This window comes from Lepus europaeus, chromosome 11, assembly GCF_033115175.1.
Source record: "Lepus europaeus isolate LE1 chromosome 11, mLepTim1.pri, whole genome shotgun sequence".
In the NCBI taxonomy this organism is placed as follows: Eukaryota; Metazoa; Chordata; class Mammalia; order Lagomorpha; family Leporidae; genus Lepus; species Lepus europaeus.
In genome coordinates, this window is record NC_084837.1 from 26,028,018 (window position 1) to 26,051,215 (window position 23,198).

Here is a 23,198-nt window from a genome sequence, read left to right on the forward strand (position 1 = left end):
AAGATATTCAGCAATTTTCTTTTTTTAGGACACAGATTTATCAAGAAACATTCCTGGCAAAGTGAAGGTGTCTGCACCCAATCTTCTGAATGTGAAAAGGAAATAGCTGAAATGAAATCCTCAATATTTGTGAAGAGCCCATTTTATAGCCTTTTGGAAGTTCAGAGATGAAAACACCATGTGACAGGACTTCCACATTTAAAAATTGCCTTGCTATGTTTGCCAGAAGGACTTGGTTTTTCCAATTTTATACAGAGGAAACACTGTCTATGATCAGATTTCCTAAGATATTTATGGATAGTTAAATGCTAATTATATACATCTGTAGCTACTATACATTTTCTGGAAATTTTGGAGGTTAATACTAAGTATTCATTTCACGATGTAAAGAAAAACAGTGAAGTGGCTTGACTACTATAACTATTGACTTTCACTAGTCTATTGTATATAATGTCCAATATAGATATATATTACAGGCTGATCACAAATTTTTTTTCTGTTGGGGATGGTTATACATTTAGGATTACCTAATACCTAGAAGAAATTGGTACTTATCATTTCCCAGCATTTATATTCCTTCACTTTGAATCTTAGTTTCTTCCTTGTAACCACATCCAGTTCTATTCCATTTTATTTTCCATCTCCAGTAACTGCCAGGAACACCATGAGCATTGTAACCTCTGTCATCAGCAGCACACTTCAGGCTTACCACTGAACACCTAACAGAGTAGGTCACATGTTAATTCCATTCATTTATAAGCTAAAAAACCGTTACTTTTCAATTGATGGGAAAACTCTTTGCCCAAGCCCCCACACCAAAGCACTGAGGCCAAAGACTCAACAGCTATTGCTCCCTCCAGTTTAGCTTACTTTTCCATTTGAAAATGTGAAAAGAAAAAAATGTTGTATTTACTGTGCTTGGCTAGACTACTGTTGCCATTAAGGTTTTTAATCTTTTTTAAAAAAACTTCATTTTAATAATGGTGAGACTATTTAGCATAATGTTTCTATAGTATTTCTATAGATATTATCCTGAAGTTATTACCAAAAAAATTTAATAATCATTCTTTGAGGTAAGAATCCCAGGCATTAATTTTTTTGCTTTAATAGAAGATAGTTACTGGTGTTAAATACATTTATTGTAAACTTTAGACACAAAAATAGGTTCTCTAGGCCATTCACATGCACATTAAAATCAAAAAGCTGCAAACTACAACAATTGCATATAATTATACAAACGATGCCACTCTGTGACGATCACAGGACTGCTGTCCATGCAAGATGATCATGGGCATTATCTATGAAGCCTTAAGATCCAGAAGTGTTGTTACTACCAAACCTCTGATTAACACTGTGAAGTAAGTGTTTTGGAAGACAGTTCCACGAGTTGGCTAACATTTCTTTAAAACAAATGACTGCTTCTAAGCTTAGCCTGAAAGTAGACAAGGAGAGAGAAAATACTTCACTTTACTATTTAGAAGTACATTCACTTGACGAACTATAAAGTAACACCCCTCTCCCAGAGATTTTCATAGGAACTGGTTGGTTCTGTGAGTGAAGACTCACTCTTGCCCCTGCATAATCCATAAACTTGGACTTTGAAGCGTGTTAAGAAACAATGTAAAATAATCTTGAGTGCTAAGTAAAAAATGACTTACCGTACGAGAGATTTTGGTTGAACTGAGAATATAAGTATTTCATTGCTGTGTGCCTAAAAGCAGGTATGAAGAACACATTAAAAAGTGCTTCATGAATACATCTCAGTAATACTGTAAAGGGGTGGTGCACTCACAGCTCTGTGATGAACAAGCAGGTTGTTGGCACAGCCACCAAAAACAATCACTTCTCCTTCATCGCTGGCACAGGCTGTATGCCATAACCTTCATTTAAAGAGAAATTTGAGTTTTAAGTCACCCAAAACACCAAATTTATCATTTACATAATAGAGTTGATGAAATTACAGTTAGAGATTTTAAGTAACAAGCCACAAAAATCAGTGTCTACGTCATCTGGACATTATTTTTCCTCTCTGGTCTGGTCCTCATTTGTGCATTGTGGGGTGTGAATTGAACAGTCTGCTCTCTAGGTCTTCATTAGAAGTGAAAATCTTAAGAGGAACTGAGTGGTATGGTCCCTCTTATCTTCCTCTTCCTAGCAAGTGTCAGTGGCCCCTCCATAGAACTGAGAAGCTGAGGAGACTGTGCAAGTCTCTGCAGGAAAGTCTGGTGATTCCATGCAAAGAGGACGTGTGCCAAAGAAAGTCTAAGTGACGCTGCCCACACTTGGGGGCGGAGCAATGTAAGACAGCATACCTAAATGTGCTCTCAACACCAATTCTGTCTACATTCTCTAGCAAATATTTTGTAGATAAATGAGATATAACAGGCTCCTTTTTAGATGATTTAATTTCTTAATCTGTTATACAGCACTACTGCAAATGTAACCAACAGCTTGATTTTCTTTTTCCCCTTGAGGACATTTAAATATTTATTTTAATTAAAAAAAAAAAAAAGTGGGGCCAGCGCTGTAGTGTAGCAGGTAAAGCCACTACCTGCATGCCAGCATCCCATATGGACTCTGGTTCACGTCCCAGCTGCTCCACTTCCAATCCAGCTCTCTGCTATGGGCTGGGAAAGCAGTAGAAGATGGCCCAAGTCTTTGGGCCCCTGCACCTGTGTGGGAGATCTGGAAGAGCCTCCTGGCTCCCGGCTTGGGATTGGCCAAACTCCAGCTGTTGCAGCCATTTGGGGAGTGAACCAGCAGATGGAAGGCCTCTCTCTGCTTCTGCCTGTGTGTAACTCTGCCTTTCAAATAAATAAATGAATCTTAAAGAAATTTAAAAAAAATTTATGGGGCTGGCACTGTGGTATAATGAGTTGGGCCTTCACCTGTGGCACCAGCATCCCATATAGGCTTGGGTTTGAGTCCCAGCTGCTCTGCTTCTCATCCAGGCCCCTGCCAGTACATCTAGGAAAGCAGTGGGGGATGGCCCAAGTGCCTGGGCCCCTGCACCCGCGTGCAGAGAAGCTTCTTGCTCTTGGTTTCAGCCAGGCTGGGCTGCAGTTTTTGTAACCATTTGGGGTGTGAACCACTGAATGAAAAACCCCTCTGTCTGTAACTCTGCCTCTTAAATAACGTTAAAAAAAAAAAAACAGCTGTCTTAGGAAAAAAAGAATTATTTATTTGGAAGGCAGATTCAGAGACAGAGCTTCCATCCAGTGGTTCATTCCCCAAAAGGCCACATGACCAGGGCTGGGCCAGGCCAAAGCCAGGAGCTTCATCTGGGTCTCCCTTAGGTCATCTTCCACTGCTTTCCCAGGTAAATTAGCAGGAGCCTGATGAGAAGTGGAGCAGCCAGGACCAGCACTCAAAAGGGATGGCAGTGCTGCAGGTGGCGGTTTAACATGCTGTGCCACTGCCTTGGCTCTGAGTACATTCTTTAAAGAGTTTTTAAAATTCTGCCCTTTCTATTTTTTTTTTTTTAATGATAAAACTTAAGATACAGTTAAACTCATCCAGGTTAAGGACCTGATTATAAATTTTATAACAGGAAGAAACAAAAATAAAAATCAGCTCTATTCTTCATACACAAATAAACCTAGGATTTTTGAAAGAATGATGGATATACACAACCAAAAATGTCTTCAATTTTTAGCAGTCTCACACATACGGACCTTATTAATTTAGTATTAAAATTATCTTTCAAATACTTCATACCTTGGTTTTTCAGTATAGGGATGATTAAATTGTATCCATTCATTTTTACTGATGCAGTAAGTCCAGGCATCACCTGAGTGAAGCAGATAGAGAGTTATGAAGTGGAGTATCCTGTAAAGACGACTGTCATTTAATAGAGGACATAGCTTTGGGAGTAAATCAGGTCATATGTAGATGCGAAAATATGTTGTTTTGCCCTTCTCTGCAGTTGACTAGGTAAGCATGCGTGTTAGAGGATCAAAATTAATAAGAAACCTTCCAGCCAACCCTTCAGCCTGCCGATGCATATGAAATAGGCCGATTCCAGCTACTTACTGTGTATGGATAATAGATGTATAATGATTTCATTGTCATATTTTTAAAGGACTTACTTAGTGGCTGTTTATCAGTGGTAAATCCTCCAAAGAGAAAAAGATGATCTGAAGAAACTGGCGTTAGTGAATGCCACGATCGGCCAACTGGGCATATGCCTTGTGGAATTCTGAAAATAACAGCCAGGTTACAATCCCTGTGTTTCAGAGCAGCTACTGTGTTTTATATAAATATTGAAGATTTCCTTTAAAATGTATCATAAAAAAAGACTTTATAAAGGCTTCTTGGTATTAACAACTACCTGCTTTATTTTCTTTGAAGGCAGGGTCAACTTTAGACCTTTTCTTTTCAATAAACATTGAGCACATGCTACATGCCAGGCATGTAGTTATGGGAACTGGAAATAAAAAAAATAAAATCCCTTCCTTAAGGACCTTGTGATCATGATTTTTTAAATTAAATTCTTAGTTATAGAAGATTTAGGTAAGTGTATTGTATACCTAGAACAGGGAATAAGCGGGGGCGGGGGTGCAGGATCTGTAGTTTTTAATAAGTTTCTGTGTAATTATCTGAAGTGATACCTACAATTCAGTCCACTCCCATGTATCCAGATTAAGGTAGTGAAGGTCATTCATTCTGGCATCCTAAAAAAGGAAATTAAGTCATTAACATCTTGAAGAACTCAAAAGCAAGTCACTACAACTGTTTATACACTCACTCGGTATCTGCCTCCAAACACAAAGCCTTTGTTCCCAACTGTTGCACAGGCGTGGGCAGCGCGAGGTGAAGGTGCTTTACCCTGTTAAGAAATCATAAAGCCACTTCATAACTAGACTTTTATACACAGGGAAAATACTAGAAGTCTTCTCTGGATGTGGGTAACAACATGAACGGTTGTTGAACTTTCCTTTAGAAGGCACAAGTACAGACCTCTGGCCAATAGCAATTTAGCTGATTGCCAAAACTGGAAACCTAAATTTTGAGATGGGTTACAAATGTGCTGGTTACAAGTAGAGCGGTTTCTTTCTAGCGAATTAGGTAGCAATCTAATGCGAGGTTGTTTAGACAGTAGAAGCTACCTTGGTCTTTGTATTCATCCAGCTTTTCTCAGTTCTGATTCCTTCAATGAGGACTAAGGATCACCTTTCTCCAGGAAACAACTGTCAACTTTAAACATCTCCCCAACCCCACTTCTCTTTAGGGTCCTTGCTGTAATAACTTTATGAAGAACTCACGGTAGTGATCGGCTGACTCCAGGTGAACGTTTCAGTGTCTAAAATATGTACATGATCATTCCATCCTCTTGGATGACTTGAATTCTACAGAAAACAGGAATTTCTAAGTTATCTTACAAATAATCTTTGTACATATAGCCACCTGATACACTAACAAGGCAAACAAACTGAGTGAACGTAAATTATAATTCTATGCAGATATGAAACTTCACTTACCCAAAAAGATGTTTCATCAAATTCAAAAGTTCCCAATACTTTATCTTCAGGTAAATATCCATACCCTCCAAAAAATATTAATCTGATTTAAAAAAAAAGACAATGAAAATTAAAATACCCACAGATAAGACACAAGGGATATTTATTCTTATCTTGTTATATTCTATGATTTGAGAAGGCACCGAGTATATGAAAATGCTTATTCAAATAATAATGCTTAATGCTTAAGTATGTCTTACATGCGACGTAAAATGCTTTTATGTATTAATTTACTTAATCCTCATACGGGCTGAAGTATGTCCCACGTTTAGAACTAATGGTAAGGCCACTTGAATGGTAAACCCCTGTCGGCACGAGCCCGCGAAGCTGCAGTGCGGCTAACTCACCTGTTTTTATATACCCACACGCCCAGCTTGTCCTTTGATGATGGAGGGATTCCTTGGCAGTCAATTCGTTCCCACTGTAACACTCTGTCTGTAGATCTCGAATCCAGCATGTAGAACTGTTAGAAGCAATGATTTCAGTTAGATTTGATATGTCAAAGAAGTTCCACTTTGGTATTTGATTTTCTGTGATTCATGGTAAGAATATCATCTATGTCAGTGCTACTGAAAATGTGACTGCAGACTGGCTGCCAGACCGGCCTGAGCCTGGATTAAGAATTTGTGACACACTATAGGCTTAGGTCACTCAGCACACATTACTTCAACTGCTTTTTTCCCTAGAGCCTCCACTTTCTGATGTGTTCATTTGCCTTCTGTCACAAGCTCCTTATCTTGCCTTAGATGGCGAATTATTTATGCTATCAGGAAGACGTCAAAAAACAACCAAGTTTTGCAGCTCTAAGTTCAATTTAACAAACACATCTTCATTGCCTACTTAACTCTAGGAGCTAAGAATCAATACTTAAAAGATTAAATATTGAGGCTGGCGCTGTAGCGCAGCCGGTTAATGCCCTGGCCTGAAGCACCTGCATCCCATTTGGGCGCTGGTTCGAGACCCAGCTATTCCACTTCTGATCCAGCTCTCTGCTATGGCCTGGGATGGTAGTAGAAGATGGTCCAAGTCCTTGGGCCCCTGCACCCACGTGGGAGACCCGGAAGAAGCTCCTGGCTGCTGACTTTGGATGGGCGCAGCTCCGACTGTTGTGGAGTGAACCAGCGGATGGAAGACCTCTCTCTCTTTCTCTGCCGCTCCTCTAACTCCGACTTTCAAATAAATAAATATTTAAAAAAAAAAAATTAAATATTGGTCTGTCCTTCAAAAGGTCACACCCAGATAAGATATACTGAAACATTTAATTTGAAACCCTAGCCACTAGCCATACTAACCATGATAATTTTGTGATCACCCCCTAAAACCACAGCTTCCCTCCTTCCCAGACTTCCTCAGGCCATATCTCACCTTTGGGTCTGAAAAATACAAGGGCCAACTATAGATGAACATCACAAAATCTTGTAGGCACAGAATCCTTCCTTCAAACAAAATCTTCAACAAAATCTCAATAAAGAAAACCAAAGTGCAGCTGTGCTTGGCACAGCTGAGGCGGCAGGGCTGGAGCCCGTGTCAGGCAGGTGTTCCCCGCACAGGGGAACCGGGGCGTCGCAGAAATCCCTAGCGCATCCAGAAGCAGAATTTGAAACATTCGCAGCCTTACCTTTGTCTACAAAACAACTTGACATTTCTATGAACAAGAAGTATTTGCTTTTAATCTGCATCCTCGCCACCCCTTGACTGTCCCGTGTCAGCATCAGCTCCCGTGTGAGGACTCCTGTTCTGCTCCCCCGTCCTCCCTGACACAATGTCAGGAACGCTTTTTCAGAGTCCACAGCTGAGGAGTTATTACTGTGTGCTAGGCTGCGCATCTCCGTGAGATGCTACGGCAGTCATTTGGATGCTGTTTCCCTTCTACAGCGTAGGTTCCTGGAGGCAGGGACAGTGTCATTCATCTCTGTCTCCAATGTCCAGTCAGGTGCTCAGCACATAAGGTACTTACTGAGTTGCCAAATGAACCACTAGGAGTCTACCCATCTTAACTAGCTTTAATGGCTGATTCACCTGTCTCTTCCTGGCCTACAACAAAACTCGTGATGATCTGAATGGTCACCATAGTCTAGCAGTGTCAACATATAAAATTCTGTCAGTGTTAATTTATCCTCAAGGCTTTGCAAGTGGTGGTTTGTTCACTTGTGTCCTTCCTTCCATGGTTACATCTTGTCTTCACTGTGTAGCGTTCTTTTTAACTAATATTCACCTACCACTTAGAGGTTCTAAGAGAACAAGCAGCTGCAAAGAACACAAGGAAAAACTGAGGAAGTTTCCACAATCCTAGAAGGGTAGACAAAAATACTAAAACGTACATTTATACCGTAATCAGCTCCACATTTTCTAAACTGGGACTAACAGGGCAAACCTTAGAAATCTGAGGTTGTCTCAAAGAGAGTACAAATAAAACTGTGGTCCTTAACCATGGTCCTTAGAAACACTGACCTTATTTGTATTGCCTCTTGAATGGTGTCCTCCAAACAAGTACAGCACCCTGTCTACACACACAGCACAGCTTCCTGACATAGAAGGAGGCACATCACCTTCAGTGTTAATTTTTTTCCTGAGGGGGGGAATTAAATGTAATTAAGTTTCCTAAAAGGGGAGAAATTAAAAAATACAACAAGAGGGCTGACTACAGCTGGGCTCCCCCGCACACCCACACACACAGGTAGTGCTTGCTCCCTGTGTGCTAGACACTCCTCCAAGTACTTTGTATCAGCTCTTCCTCAAACTCCAAATAAATCCTAACCCAAAGACTTAAGATCGCTAAGATTTGGAATATCAACAGTACACGCAAGGTCCTGTCTACTTTGCTATCACTTATTAGGCTTCAAGTTTTTAAAAACTATTTACTTTAAAAGAGTTTGTAGAATTCTATCAAAACAATACCATTATAAATTTAGGCCAGCGCCGCGGCTCAATAGGCTAATCCTCTGCCTGTGGCGCCGGCACACCGGGTTCTAGTCCCATTCGGGGCGCCGGATTCTGTCCCGGTTGCTCCCCTTCCAGGCCAGCTCTCTGCTGTGGCCCGGGAGTGCAGTGGAGGATGGCCCTAGTGCTTGGGCCCTGCACCTGCATGGGAGACCAGGAGAAGCACCTGGCTCCTGGCTTCGGATCAGCGCGATGTGCTGGCCGCAGCGCACCGGCCGTGGCAGCCATTGGAGGGTGAACCAATGGCAAAAGGAAGACCTTTCTCTCTCTCTCACTGTCCACTCTGCCTGTCACAAAAAACAAAACAAAAAAAAAAAAAACAAAAAAAACCACACCATTATAAATTTCAAATCTCTAGAAAAAGACGAGCAAATAAGCTCCTATTAAATTGATTTGCTGTTTAGAAATAATCCTACTTTCTAGTTTAATTCTTAAACCAAGTGGGACTGTTCTTCTGGTTTTCAGATGTACAATAAGTGAAATATTTAAATCACAAAGCCACAGGGCACAACTTCTTTACTAATCCCTGGACACAGCTAACTCAGCATTTTGAAAAAACAAAAAACAAACAAACAAAAAAACACATTAATTCCATCAAGGACATGCTCTTCATGCCCACTGGCAGAAAATCCTCCCAAGGGGCCGTCACTTATGGCGCCAGCCTCCCATCATTGCCGGTTCAGGTGCCAGCTGCTCCACTTCCAATCCAGCTTCCTTGATGACCCAAGTGTGTGGACCTCTTGGCTATCTGTGTGGGAGACCCAGAAAGACCTCTTGGCTCCTGACTTCAGCTGGGTCCAGACCTGGCCATTGTGGCCATTTAGGGAGTGAACCAACGGATGGAAGATCTCTACTTCCCTGATGCTCTGCCTTTCAAATAAACCTTTAACAAGAAAACAAAATCCTTTCAGATTATCCCAAGTTTATATAAAAGGGAAACTTAAGTTTCTTTGGGTTTTTAAAAAAATATTTTAAAGAGCTAGGTTTTTTTTAAGAGCTCATTAAAATCAAATACTACCAGGGCCGGTGCTGTGGCACAGCGGGTTAACGCCCTGGCCTGAAGCGCTGGCATCCCATGTGGTTGCCAGTTCGAAACCCGGCCTGGCTGTTCCACTTCCTGTCCAGCTCTCTGCTATGGCCTGGGAAAGCAGTAGAAGATGGCCCAACTCTTTGGACCCCTGCATCCACGTGCGAGACTGGGAATAAGCGCCTGGCTCCTGGCTTTAGATAGGCGCAGCTCCGGCCGTAACGGCCATCTGGGGAGTGAACCAGCGGATGCAAGATCTCTCTCTCCCTCTGTGCCTCTCTCCTCTGTGTAACTCTTTCAAATAAATAAATAAATCTTTTTTTAAAAAAATTGAGTAATACCTTTATTTTTAGATAAAATTCTAAACTATCTAAAATCCTCTTTAAGATGCCATGCATCAATTACTTTTAACACTGAAACAAATGTGGAACTTTATTCTTCCATTTTAGGATCTAAAGCCTCTCTTTTACATTGCATGATGTTTACTTTGAGAACCCTGAGTAGAGATTTTTTTTCTAAGATTACAGAAGTACTGCACTGTGAAGAAATGCTGAAGTATCTAAGCTTAGCACAAGCTGAACTAGGACACTTCTCCGAATGGCGTGGAAAAGTCTCATGAAAAAAGCTGTGTGGACTTCCAATTTTTTTCCACCAAAATAAAGTTTTATTTCCATTTTCCACAAAATGTTTTGTATCATACAGATAATGTCCTTAAAATATTTTTGTTCATTAGAATGAGCTTTCAGCTTTTTTCTTTGTGACCTTGACTTTTTAATCCCCCCGATGACAGCCATAGTTACCATCGTCCGGTTTCCATGTTGTAGATCCATAATTCTTCTCTAGGCAGATAGAAGTCATATAATCCTCTGACTTGATTACTCTAGAATTTAAAAATTGCAAATATACAAAATGAAAAGATATACAACAGCACCCCTTTCACATACCCATTTCTACTTGAGACAGTCATTATGAAGTTACCAGTTATGAAAGTAATTACAGTACATAATTATCATAGTCAGGGCCTAATGCCCCAGGCGCATGCCACACTCAAGGTTAAACTTACCAGAGGCAGCTCTGAACTTTTAGATAGACTACTTGAAGTTACAAGTTCTCGGGGCGCCTCAGGCCGCTTTATCCCACCTGGCCCCTGTGCCCTGGTCCCCCACATGCCCTCAGGAGCCCTCGTGCCATGGTGTGCAGACTGGTGGAGGCGCCTGCCCTGCAGCCAGCCACACAGGAGGTCTGGCTTTCCAGGCCCGCGCTCCTCTCCACCCTAACAAGCACAGGTGCCGAACTGCAGATACCACATCTAAGCCTGGAGGACAATCCCGGGTTCCCTGTTCTAACACTGAGTTTACCATATGCTGGGACTGAGTCCCGGCCAGATGGCTTATTTAATCCTCACCAACAACTCTGGAACTAGCTGGTACAAACAAGTAGTTTCCCAGAGAGGTGCAGCAATTTCCCCAAGGTTACTCAGGAGTAAGGTGCGGCCGCGTACACATCCCCACCTCACAGATCCAGGGAGCCGCCGGGAGTGACAGTGGCCTGACCCCGAATAGACGGAAAACTGGGGGCTGTGGAGCAAGAGCTTCCTGGGCCTCCGCTCAGGGTCTCAGCCGTCATCTCCCACATCAGCCTCCGGCATAAACTCATGGCAAACCCTCCACCACGACGAGCACGCCCCCCAAAGCAAAGCGCCATTCTCTCAACGCAATGCTGCTAACGTATCGATCAAGTCGCTTTCGACTCATCGACCAACTGGTTTGCTGTTCTCCCGAGGAAGTTCTTACATTTCAGCAGTCACTGGCCCCTCCCTCCCGCAGCCCCACTCCCCTACTAAATACCCTGGGAACGCCTTTTCCGGGGAGCCTGGGGAAGACCATGGAGATGAAAAATTAAAACTGGCAAAAAACTTAGTGGCCCCATCAAATGAAGGCATGGAGACAGCCCTGCCAAAAACGGTCAGCTAAGACCGGGTCGGCCATACCGGTACCCGTTCACAGCTGCGGTGAACCAGATTCCAACCAACCGGGGGGGGCACCGGGAGAGCAGTTTTTAAGGCCAAAAGGGGATAACGCATTCTGGAATGGCTCGCCAAATGAAATGAGACGATTCTAGAACGCAGAGCGGTAACGGGAAGCTCTAGAGGCCACAGGGCATTAGCGGGGAGCCGTCGTCCAGGGGAGGCACCCGCGGTGGCGCCCCCAGAACAGCACCGGCTCCCGACGGGCAAGGCCGGTTCTCGCTAGGGCAGCCCCGAGCGGCGCCCGCGGTCGCAGCTGTTGCTGGGGACTCCGCGGGGTTGCCAGGGGGAGCTTTTCCGTTAATTTTCTTAACTGGCGTTCCTTCTGCAACACCTGAGCCCGTTCTCAGGGAAACCAGAGGGCAAACGGCCACCTGCACAGGTGTAGCTGGGTCAATCTCCTCCCGCGACTCGGGTGACCTCAGAATTCCACGGGGGAGTTTGCTACACGGGGGCCACCGCCCTACGTGGGCAACGGTAACCGTGTCCACGGCATACAGTGGCCTTAGGCGGTCCTGCTAAAGGGCCTTGAGCCATCTCACGCCCCTCCAACCCTTGCCAATACGACGCGGTTCGTGTCACCCACCGCCCAACACGGAGCAACCGGTCCCGCGGCGGCGCCGGGCTCTGCAAGCCTCAGGTCGGCGTGGCCACGGCCCTGGAGGCCCCTCGGCCCGCTCGGGCCGCCCGGCCCGGCCGCGCACTGACCTTGTAGCCGCCCCACACGAACATGTGGCGGCCGTCGCTAACGGCGACGTGGCCGCTGCGCTCAGCGGGGCAGGCGAGCTCCATGGCTTCGTAGCCCTCGAAGGCCGGCCCTGGCAAGTCGTCCGCCCGCAGCTCCTCGTTGCCCTCAGCCATCTTGAGGCCGCCCCGCTGCTGGCCGAGAATGCCCACACCCGCGAAGGGGCAAGAGACAAAGAGAACGGGGAAAAAAAAAAGACGCGCAGCGGCGCGGTGCAGGGAGCAGGCGGCGGCAGCCACAGGGACGGCGGTCGGGCCTGCCGGCCGCCTGCGCTAGCGCCGCCCTCCGCCTCGGCCGAGCGCGCCTCTCCCCGCCGGGGCCGCGGCCGAGGGCCGGTGGCGAGCCCGGGAGCCCGAGAGGGGCAGAGAGGTCGCCCGCCGGCCGCCGCGCGCTCGCAGCCTGTGCGCCCCGCCTCCGGGAGCCCGCGGCCCTTGTTTACGCCGCGGCCGGAAGCCGCCCGGAGCCTCCGGAAGTGCGGCCGGCGCGAGCGCCCCCAGCGCCGGGTCCTCCGGCCGCCGCCGCCGCCGCCGCCGAGGGCCGAGCCCGGGGTCGCGGGCCGAGCGGCCGAGGCCCGGACACGCTCCGAATCGCCTTTTACGGCGGGAACTACGAGGCGCACCGGCGTTTAGCCAGAGTCTCGCGAATAAATACATAAATAAACAAGTGTTTCTTTTTCCCGGTGTTGGATGGAGGGGCGTTCCCGGAGGCCTTGCAGCCTGGGCAGGGGCACTGACGTGGCTCAGCAGTGAGTTTCCGGCCTCAGCTTCTCAGAGCGAGTGTCTGGCTGCCCGGTGGGCCCCAGGGGCGCCCCAGCTCTCCCCCGCACCCCCCGGCCTCTCGGGGGTCCCCGCTGAGCCGCCACCCACTTTGCAGAACTGTGTGAAACAACGTTTCAGGAGAGGCACCCGCGCCGCCCTGCAGGGAGGAAGGTGGATCCTGCGCCCATGTTGTGTGACACCTTGCAGTTAGGCCAAAGACGTCTACGCAGGGCTGTCAACCTAAAAATCGCAATTCCTAACGGGCGATCGTCCTGAGGGCCCGGTGTAAGGGCGCGGGTCCGGTCGGCTGTGTGGTGGGAGAGACGCACCGCCGCCTCCTCGCTCCTCCTCCTCTCACTGGGGCCGCTCGCGGGGGACGACCACCACAGCTACAGTTTCCTCGATGTACAGAGCCCCAACGCCTGCCTTTGCTGAATCTCACTTCAGAGGATTCACTGAAGCCTTCCGCGAGTCACCCGGTGCGCTCCTGCCCTGCTCGGCGCCCTGCGCCTGGCTGGCTGCAGGCTCCCTGGCAGCAGGGTGATCTACTTGTGGCGAGCCAGTCCGAGGTTACTTAACAACCTTGAGCACGTGTTCGTCGTTCTTTGATGGGGCCCAAACTTTCTCATCATCTTGCTTAACCGGACGAAACCGGGCTGGCCCCAGCACCCCTGGCCAGCTTCGCTGCCTGCTGTCTCTGGCCCCTGCCAGCCCCACGAGCATTCTCGTTTTTTCTTTTTTTTAAGATTTTATTTATTTACTTGAAAGGCAGAGTTAGAGGCAGAGAAAGAGGTCTTCTGTCCGCTGGTTCACGTCCCAAATGGCCAGAGCTGAGCCGGTTTGAAGCCAGGCGCCAGGAGCCAGGAGCTTCTTCCGGGTCTTCCACCGGATGCAGGGTTCCAAGGACTTGGGCCATTTTCTACTGCTTTCCTAGGCCATAGCAGAGAGCTGGATTGGAAGTGGAGCAGCCGGGACGCGAACCAGCACTCATATGGGATGCTGGCACTGCAGGCGGCAGCTTTACCCGCTACACCACTGCACCGGCCCCTTCTCTTGGATCTGCAAACACATCTGGCTCTCTTTAGCAGTAGGGACTTCACAACTGGCAGCCTCCCAGTCTGAGCTGAGTTAGCACTTCCTTAAGGAAACCTTCCCCCCCATACCTCACCCCATTTTTAGGTTCCTGGCCACTGTTAGCATCCTTGTTACTTCTCCGGAGCATGATGGCTCATTTAAAAAAAAAAAAAGACCGTCATGTCACCAGTTATTTGCTGTGGGACACTTCACTTTAGTGGTGCCTTGCTCCAAGAAGCAAAACTAACGCTTGTCCTAAAGGTATGAGAAGTGTGTGGCTGTCATCTCTGCCAGGCTCCATACAGTATGGGCGAGGTTGGTCTTTGCAGGCTCTCAGCCAATCGCCTGTCAGGGACATCAAATGCTGGTTTTAGTGCTTATTCCACAAAGAAAACTATTCTCTTTTTTATATATAACTTACATTTTCACATTTTTAAAATATTTTATTTATTTATTTGAGAGGCAGAGTTACAGACTCTGAGAGGGAGAGATAGAAAGGTCTTCCATCCACTGCTTCACTCCCCAGAGCCGTGCCGATCTGAAGCCAGGATGCAGGTGCTTCTTACGGGTCTCCCACGCAGGTGCAGGGGCCCAAGCGCTTGGGCCATCCTCCACTGCTTTCCCAGGCCACAGCAAAGAACTGGATCAGAAGAGGAGCAACCAGGACTTGAACAGGCGCCCATATGGGATGCTGGTGCTGCAAGGTGTTGCAGGTGGAGGATTAACCTACTGTGCCACAGCACCAGCCCCAAAAACGATTCTCTTCCTCTGCTACCTTGGTGGAGAAGTTTTCTGGGCTGCCATGGGAGATACATGGAATCACAAATAGACCAAGCAATGTCTTCTAGTGTTGTGCTTATAAAATCCTTACGGATGGGGCTGTGGCTGTGGCGTAGTTGGTAAAGCCACCGCCTGCAGTGCCGGCATCCCATATGGGTACTGGTTTGAGTCCTGGCTGCTCCACTTCCAATCCTACTCTCTGCTATGGCCTGGGGAAGGAAGCAGTGGAAGATGGCCCAGGTCCATGGGGCTCTGTATCTGCATGGGAGACCCATAAGAAGCTCCTGCCTCCTGGCTTTGGATCGGCACAGCTCTGGCTGTTGCAGCCATCTGGGGAGTGAACCAGCAGATGGAAGACCTCTCTTTCTGCCTCTGCCTTTCAAAAAAAAAAAAAAAGTAAATCTTTAAAAATAAAAAAGAGTATAAAGGGGGATCGATGTTGTGGTGTACAGATATAGTGCCTGCCACACTAGCATCATGGGTGCTGGTTCAAGTCCCAGCTGCTCCACTTCTGATTCTGCTCCCTGCTAATGACCTGAGAAAGCAAAGGAAGATAGCCTGAGTGTTTGGGCCCCTGACACCCATGTAGGAGACCCAGATGAAGTTCCTGACTCCTGGCTTCAGCCTGGGCCAGCCCTGGCTGTTACAGGGAGGGAACCAGCAGATGGAAGATCTCTGTTTCTCCTTTTCTCTAGGTAACTCTTTCAAATAACTAAATCTTAAATATATATATTATATTATATATATAAATATATAAAGGGGCCCCTAGACTCAAATGTTGTCAGAAGTTTGAGAACTGCCATCCCAAAGAATTTCTGATGGGGCCAGTACTATGGCATAGCAGGTTAAGACAGTGTCTGCAGTGCTGGCATTCCATATAGGCGCTGGTTCAAGTCCTAGCTGCTCTACTTCTGATCCAGCTCTCTGCTAATGGCCTGGGAAAGCAGCAGAGGATGGCCTAGGTCCTTGGGCCCCTACACCCACATGAGAGACCCAGAGGAGGCTCCTGGATCCTAGCTTTGGCCTGCCCTGGTTGTTGTGGCCAGCTGGGGAGGAATCAACAGATTGAAGCGCTCTTTTTTTTTTTTTTGACAGGCAGAGTGGACAATGAGAAAAAGAGAGAGAGAGAGAGAGAGAGAGAGAGAGAGAGAGAGAGAGAAAGGTCTTCCTTTACCGTTGTTTCACCCTCCAATGGCTGCTGTGGCCAGCGTGCTGCGGCGGGCGCACCGTGCTAATCCGAAGCCAGGAGCCAGGTGCTTCTCCTGGTCTCCCATGCAGGTGCAGGGCCCAAGCACTTGGGCCATCCTCCACTGCACTCCCGGGCCACAGCAGAGAGCTGGCCTGGAAGAGGGGCAACCGGGACAGAATCCGGCGCCCCGACCGGGACTAGAACCCGGTGTGCTGGCGCCGCAGGCGGAGGATTAGCCTATTGAGCCGCGGCGCCGGCCTGCTCTCTTTCTTGAGGAGTGAACCAACAGATGGAAGATCTCTCTACTCTCTCACTGTAACTCTTCCAAATAAATAAATCTAACAAAAGAATTCTCTGATAATGGCTGACATACAATCAGTAGCTTGAAAAAGCAAAAGCAGAAACATGGGCAGGCATTGTGGCACAGCAGGGACGCCCACATCCCATCTGAGATGCCAGTCTGAGTCCTGGCCGCTCTGTGGTTCTGATCCAGCTTCCTGACTTCAGCCTGGTCCAGCCCTGGCTGCTGTGGGGCATTTGTGGAGAGAACCAGCAGATGGAAGAGCTCTCTCTCTCCCTCTGTCATTCGGCCTTTCAAGGCGATGAAGATAAATACACATTTTAAAAAGAAAATTCACTGGAAATGACTTGAAATTCAATAACTGATGGTGCTACAAAGTCCTGTATCACAGAATACCGGCACAAAAGTCTCAGCCCAAAAAATGCTGAGACTGTGTTTCTGGCCTGCCCTATGAGGAGCTCAGAAGCTGCCACTCCACTCTCCTAAGTACAAAGCCAAACAAACTGGAAATCACTAACTGCTCCTTTTTCCTTTTTTTTTTTTTTTTTTTCTGATTTATTTTTATTTGAAAGGCAGAGAGAGAGAGAGAGAGAGAGAGAGAGAGAGGCTGACTTCCCTCTGCTGGTTCATTCCTCAAATGGCCACAAAAACCTGGGCTGGGCGAGGCTGAAGCCAGGAGCCAGGAGCTTCACCAAGGTCTCCCACGTGGGTGGCAGGGGCCCAAGTACTTTGGCCATCTTCTGCTGCTTTCCCAGGCACATCGGCAGGAAGCTGGATCGGAGGTGACTCAAACTGGTGTTCCCATGGGATACCAGCTTCAGGGGCCGCAGCCTCACGTGCCGCGCCACAACGCAGGCCCCAACAACTGTCTTAGATCCATCAGGGAAGTGAGGTCACCGAGCAAAACCACTGTCCCCAAACGAGAGAGCAGCAGATGCAGAGAAACGCAACTTGCCAAAGCAGAAACTTCCTTGGAGACGAGTGCTGGGGCAGGGAAACCCACACAGTAGTGGATGAACTGCAAGAAGTTCAGTGTCGTCAAGTCTCAGACCCAAAACGCCAGGGGCTCCAGCCGTGGGAGGGCTCCCCTTCCTGTGAGTTTTAGCTCTGGGAGCACTCCTGGGTCCGCACAGTAAATATCAGAGAAAAATTCCCTCATGCTTCAAGCCAGGGGAGGGAAACAAGGAACCATTTTGAAATGAGCCAGAACATTCTATTCTTCTTATCAGGGTGTGCAGCCAGGAGAAGCTATTTTATCAGAGCCTAACCCACCTAGTAAAAGAGAAACAGCTAAATCCAGCCTGTCACACCATCCTGGAACACGCAACAGTGAATTCATATCCAGGCTCACGAAACAGACAGAGATAGTCACAGGGCTACAGAACGCCTCCCCGCCCCCAGCTCCCTCCCGCCACACAACGAGAGACCTGCGGAACAGAGTTCACAGCCCAGGTTTCAACAGAAAGTTACCAGGCATCCTACAAGTCAGAAACACCGTCTGAGGAAACAGCCGTGTACTGCAAGCAGGCACAGATATGGCCAGGCTGTTGGAGTTAACAGAATAGGGATTTAAAACAAACCATGATCAAGATGCTGTGAGCTCTAATGTAAAACAATAGATAACATCCAAGAACAGATGGGTTATGTGGGCAGAGAGGTAGAAATTCTAAGAAAGAACCATAAAGGAAGTGCTAGAGATAAAGAACACTGTGGGGCCGGCGTCGTGGCTCACTTGGTTAAACCTCCACCTATGGCGCTGGCATCCCATATGGGTGCCGGTTCTAGTCCCAGCTGCTCCTCTTCCAGTCCAGCTCTCTGCTGAGGCCCGGGAAGGCAGTGGAGGATGGCCCAAGTGCTTGGGTCCTGCACCCGCATGGGAGACCAGGAGGAAGCACCTGGCTCCTGTCCATTTGGAGGGTGAACCAACGGAAGGAAGACCTTTCTCTCTGTCTCTCTCTCTCTCACTGTCTAGAACTCTGCCTGTCAAATAAAAAAAAAAAAGAAGGAAAGAAAGGAAGGAAGGAAGGAAGGAAGGAAGGAAGGAAGGAAGGAAGGAAGGAAGGAAGAATGAAAGAAAAGAACACTGTAATGAAAACAAAGAATGCCTTCGATGGGCTCATCCATAGACGGGACACAGCTGAGGATAGAATCCCTGAGCTTCACAGTACATAATAAACCTTCCAAAGCTAAAAAGCAAAGAGAAAAAAAAAATCCTCTTCCAAAGTAGTAGCCCCCTGCTCCACCCACACACACACAAAGAGCCACCAAACGTGGCACAACTACAAAATGTGTAGTAACCGATGTTGCGATAGGAGTATGAGAAGCACAAGAAAGAGAGGAAGGCACAGAAGAAATACTGGGAGCAAAAATGATTGGGAATTCTCCGAGTCAACTTCAGACACTGAATCCCAAGTCCAGGGAGCTGGAAGAACACCAGGCAGGACGAACATAAAAGGGGCAGGGACCAGCTACACTGAGACGTACTATATTCAAATTTCAGAAAAGCAAAGACAAAGCCGGCACCCAGATTTCCCTCAGAAACTATGCAAAACAAGAAAACTGGGTCACCAGACAGTACAGGGAAAATGTGTATTATGAAAAAACTATGCACAAAGGTCCAATTTTTTTCACAACAAAATAAACTTATGCTAACTTGTTACATATCTGACCAGGCTCCTGTGTGAGGCATGAAGAAGGAGAAGACAACAGTTTGAAAAGAGCCCCTATTAAGCAACATCAATTCTGCTAACTGTAAGACCCCTGCTAAAAGTAAATATTAAAATAATATTATAGTAAAGGGTTAAAAAGTTTAGCTGCTGACAGTAGACATCCCTTAAAATAACTGTCTCCACCTGCCTGCAGAATAACCTTGGGAAACTGCCTTGTGAAACTGCTCTGTGTAACTGTCTCACGCGATAACACTTGCAGGAGTCCGGAAAAGAGTTGCAATAAGGTTCTGTGACCATTGTATAAACTTACCCCTTCCCTCGCTAAAATCGCAACAAGAGTTTGCCCTTCAAAATAGCTAATCACCACCCCCCCCCGCATACATATGTTAATCAGGTGGATATTGTCTTTAAAAACTGCCTGTAACCCCTGCTCAGGGCTCTCTCAACCTCCTGTGGTGCTGGGGAGCCTGTTTGCACAAACGCCTAATAAAAATCCTCTTGCTCTTGCATCTTCTGGTCTGGAGGTTGGGTTTTTGGGCGACCACCCGAGCACATTGGATTCCCAGATTTGGGGTCCTTCACTAACCTTTTTTGACTGAGGTTGACCATGGATAATGAAAACCATAAAAAGCAAAGCCAAAGATAAGGGGACACTAATGTACAACAGAAAAATAGGGATCAAAAATAAAAATAAAGAGGCACCAATAACAGATGGGTTACTTGATATATTTCTGTTTTATAAACATATACATTATGCAGTTTTAGATACAAACAGCTAATAATTTTTTTTAAAAAGATGATTAAACAAAGATAATTTCTGGAAAAAGTGCACACTAATTTTGATGTACTGTGCATTTATACCACATTAAAATGGACAATTCCTTAAAATATTCCTTCCTGACAGCTGGAAGGATATCGAGAGGTGCTTTTCCCTTGACAACTAGACTGCGCACTCATTCCATGACCTACCCAGAAAAAAGCCACCAACCTTTCCAGTCATCTCCCAAAGGCACAGCCAGTCAGGGAGGTTCAAAGGCACAGGCATGAGGCTGGCTTTCTCTTGAGCTTCTGTACACTGAGGATGCCACCAGCACGACAGCTGAGCGTAACCATCAGCTGCTGAGACGTGAGGGCTGAGTGCTGCCTGGCCTGGGGAACTCCACACCCGGCTTTGCCAGCTGCCGGAATTTCTGCATCCTCCTAATGGAAGGGAAGCCCTGGGTTAAGCCAACGTCTGCGAAGTGAAGATAACAGAGCTCCCTGCCGCCCCCACCATGGGGCTCCCGTAACTTTCTGAAGCAGCACAGGGTTCTAAGGAAGGATAGCACCAGCTTTGTGTGCTACAGATAATTTATAGTTTCCTTTTCTTAATGCTCAAAAGAGAATGGGCATGTTGAGGCAGATAATCAAAGCCTTTAATGTTGCAGATAAACCACTTAAAACCGAAGAGCTCTTTAACAGGCTGGAGAAGCCAAGACTCTGGCTAAGACGACTGTGCTGTGCCTCGCCTCACACTGAGGTGCCTGCGTTAGGATCCCAGCTCTGTTGCCGCTACTAGCTTCCCGCTATAGTACACCATCGAAGGCGGCAACTGATGGCTCAAGGAGTGGCGTCCCTGCCATACATCCACTGCATAGAGTTCCTGGCTCCTGGCTTTTACCTCAGCCAATCCTTCAGCATGGCCAGCATTTTGGGAGTGAGCAAGTAGATAGGAGCTCTCTGTCTCTCCACCTCTCAAAAATAAATATTTATTTATTTAAATAAAATATTAGCCAGATTTTTATTCCCAAAAGGTTTGCATTCTACTCAGTGTAATCTCTTGTTATCCAATTAGGTTTCAGTATATTTTTAACTTAAATATAAAATGCTGATACTGAGATTCATAGTAATAAGATAATTACTTCCAAGGTATGTATATGGCATGCTATTCCTTTTCCAGACCTATTATTCACACTAAAAAGAATAAGAAAAAAAAACTCACTATGAAATATTTTGTGCAATCAACTCTAATGACTAATTCACACTGACAAAATTATGAAAACATTAATTCAGTCCTGTACTTTGTACAATAAATAAAAAATAAACACAAAATATTTCGATATAAATAGATTTACACACCCAAAATCCATGTATAAAATATATCTCCAAAAATTTGATGAAATGCTACAAATTTCATTATAAATTATATATATTTCAATATACAAATATATTCTAATATTTTAGATTTCAGAGAGAATCTTCATGGAGAGTAATTTACACACTGAGATTTCTGGTGATTATCAGCAACTACTACTCCAGAGGAAGGATATGACTGGGACAACAGGAGGAAAAATGTCTTAGTTGTGGTAAAAGTCCTGTTTTGAGAAATACAAAGCCCGGTGTTCTGTTCCTGCGTAGGTGGTAGTAATGAAAATGGAAGGCAAGGGATTCGATTTTCAACCCAGGGTCTCGGAGCAGCAACTCTGGAGAACGGGGCGGCCGACCTGAGGGCTTCCTACGGAGCCCGCTTCTGCAGGAGCATCCACCGCACTGCGTACAGAAGATCACTTCGGAAGCATTCTTCCAAGGCAAAATGGGCCCCAGCACGTCTCCCCGGTTAGTAACTACACCGCTTCTCAATATTCCAAAGGCTGTGCAGCACACAGACCTCCACTTTATGTTAAACACGGTCTTCACGTGCAGAAAACTGGACAAACTGGTACCTTACGGGGTGATGGGGAGACAGCTGGCTCTCTGAGGACACCCTCGTGGGAAAGCCGCCTCAAAGGCAGGCGGTCAGTCCTTAATACTTACCGGTGTTTGCCTAGTAATCCCCGCCCAGCTCTACTAGTTAATAATAACTAGTTAATAATAACCTAAGGGCGAAGCTTAGGTAGTTTTAACGTAACTTCTGAAAAATTTACTCTTTCTCAAAGTTGCTAGGAAGTGTTTTTATATCTACATCTACCATTATGTTGGGGGAGGGTGTGTGTGTGCGCTAAAGTCCTTGGAGCAACTTCTTATTCTCAGACTTGAATGATGTTTCCAGTATAAACTGCACACTGAGCTAAACTCTGTTATAACTGCCTTTACTTTCAGAAAGAATATTTGTTGGGCAGATGACAAGGAAATTGGTTTATAAATTAATCTGCATTAACATCTTACTGCCATATATCCCACGCCATATAATTACATTAACAGAGCATTTTCAAATTTTTTCTCTTAAATAAACTGCAGTTGGGGGGTGTGACGGGGGAGTGTGAGTGAGTGTGATTTAAATGTTTAAACATATGAAATCTATAGACACTGTAGTAATTTAACTGCTACTGATTCACTGATATTTATTTTCTGTTTCTTCCTTTTGGACTCTTTGCTCTTCTCGGTGATTAACTGCAGTCCAAAATGTTATTTTTTTGAGGACTTGCTGGAGGAGTTTAGGAGGTAATAAAGATATTTGACTTTTTAAGATGACAGCATTTTTACCAATGCAGTCAAGGCATGACCTGCAAATAAAATGTAACAGAATGATTAGTTTTTGAACATGAAGTCATAATTCAAAATACTTATGGTTAAGTGTGCTTAAAAATAAAAATAATTATAAAAATTGTACATAGCTATAGTGTTGCTTTGCATTGCTTGCAACATGATGGGATTTTTCTTCCCCCAAGTATCATGATAATCATGTATCTTTAATGCACAGAGCCTGTATCTGACCAAAATTCAATGGAGAAATAAAATACAACTTACCAAGCTTAATATTCGCTAAGTGGAAAAGGTCCAGTTTAATGGCAAAACAGATCAGTCCAGTGCACATTCCTTCTTTACATACATCCCAGTTTGTCCAGGAACCATTTAGCTTTCTATGAGAACTGTCTTTTTCTTCCCTTGCCTCCAAGCACTGGTCATCCACTTTTATACCACGTGACCACTTGGTCCCAAAGCCCTTCCATAAATGACTGTGCTGGGTTTGCAGTGTGACTTAAATTGACCCAGAGAGAATAAGTCAGAGACAGGACTACAGTGGCAACACAGAAAGACCAACAAGGAACCACTTGGTTTCTACTCCTAAGGGATTTGGGATGTCTGCCTGCTCCCCACCCCACCCCACCTTTGGTTCCACTAGAGGGCAGTAGCCTTCCAAATACAACTCTGTTTCCTTTGTGGTTCTTTGAAGTGGTGTACTTTAAAACA

The 23,198-nt window shown here is 46.0% G+C and overlaps 3 protein-coding genes across 5 annotated transcripts in view; 1 reads left to right on the forward strand and 2 right to left on the reverse strand.

The window, feature by feature from the left end:
* Positions 1-1,088, forward strand: part of NEMF (nuclear export mediator factor) — a 51,668-nt gene extending 50,580 nt beyond the window's left edge. Inside the window, exon 33 of the mRNA XM_062205170.1 lies at positions 29-1,088. Coding sequence (XP_062061154.1) covers positions 29-106 — 78 coding nt within the window. The 3' untranslated portion in view covers positions 107-1,088. The remainder of the gene's footprint in view (positions 1-28) is intronic.
* On the reverse strand, positions 1,081-12,528 carry KLHDC2 (kelch domain containing 2). Its single transcript, XM_062205171.1, has 13 exons — positions 12,221-12,528; positions 10,287-10,366; positions 7,971-8,088; positions 5,867-5,982; positions 5,481-5,562; positions 5,265-5,348; positions 4,748-4,828; positions 4,615-4,673; positions 4,089-4,198; positions 3,718-3,790; positions 1,793-1,880; positions 1,659-1,711; positions 1,081-1,432 (listed from the first exon to the last, which is right to left on the reverse strand). Exons 1-13 carry the CDS (start codon positions 12,371-12,373, stop codon positions 1,309-1,311), a joined length of 1,221 nt encoding a protein of 406 aa, XP_062061155.1. The 5' UTR covers positions 12,374-12,528; the 3' UTR covers positions 1,081-1,308.
* Positions 12,529-14,018: 1,490 nt separating this feature from the next.
* Positions 14,019-23,198, reverse strand: part of KLHDC1 (kelch domain containing 1) — a 64,291-nt gene continuing 55,111 nt past the window's right edge. Inside the window, exon 13 of one of the 3 annotated variants that reach the window (XM_062205178.1) lies at positions 14,019-14,434. In XM_062205178.1, the coding sequence (XP_062061162.1) occupies positions 14,371-14,434 (64 nt within the window). In that variant the 3' untranslated portion in view covers positions 14,019-14,370. Of the gene's footprint in view, positions 14,435-22,080; positions 22,511-23,198 lie in introns of those variants that run through there. The other 2 variants (XM_062205177.1, XM_062205176.1) reach the window with 2 other exon arrangements.

What these genes read in the sequence shown, in the direction of transcription:
- KLHDC2 (XM_062205171.1), bottom strand. Translation starts at nt 12,373, where the DNA reads ATGGCTGAGGGCAACGAGGAGCTGCGGGCGGACGACTTGCCAGGGCCG. An exon ending in GGAGTCAGCCGATCACTACC is followed by an intron (nt 4,829 to 5,264) that starts GTGAGTTCTTCA and finishes ATTTCTTAACAG; the next exon opens with GGTAAAGCACCTTCACCTCG. An exon ending in TGCTTGTTCATCACAGAGCT is followed by an intron (nt 1,712 to 1,792) that starts GTGAGTGCACCA and finishes ACCTGCTTTTAG; the next exon opens with GCACACAGCAATGAAATACT.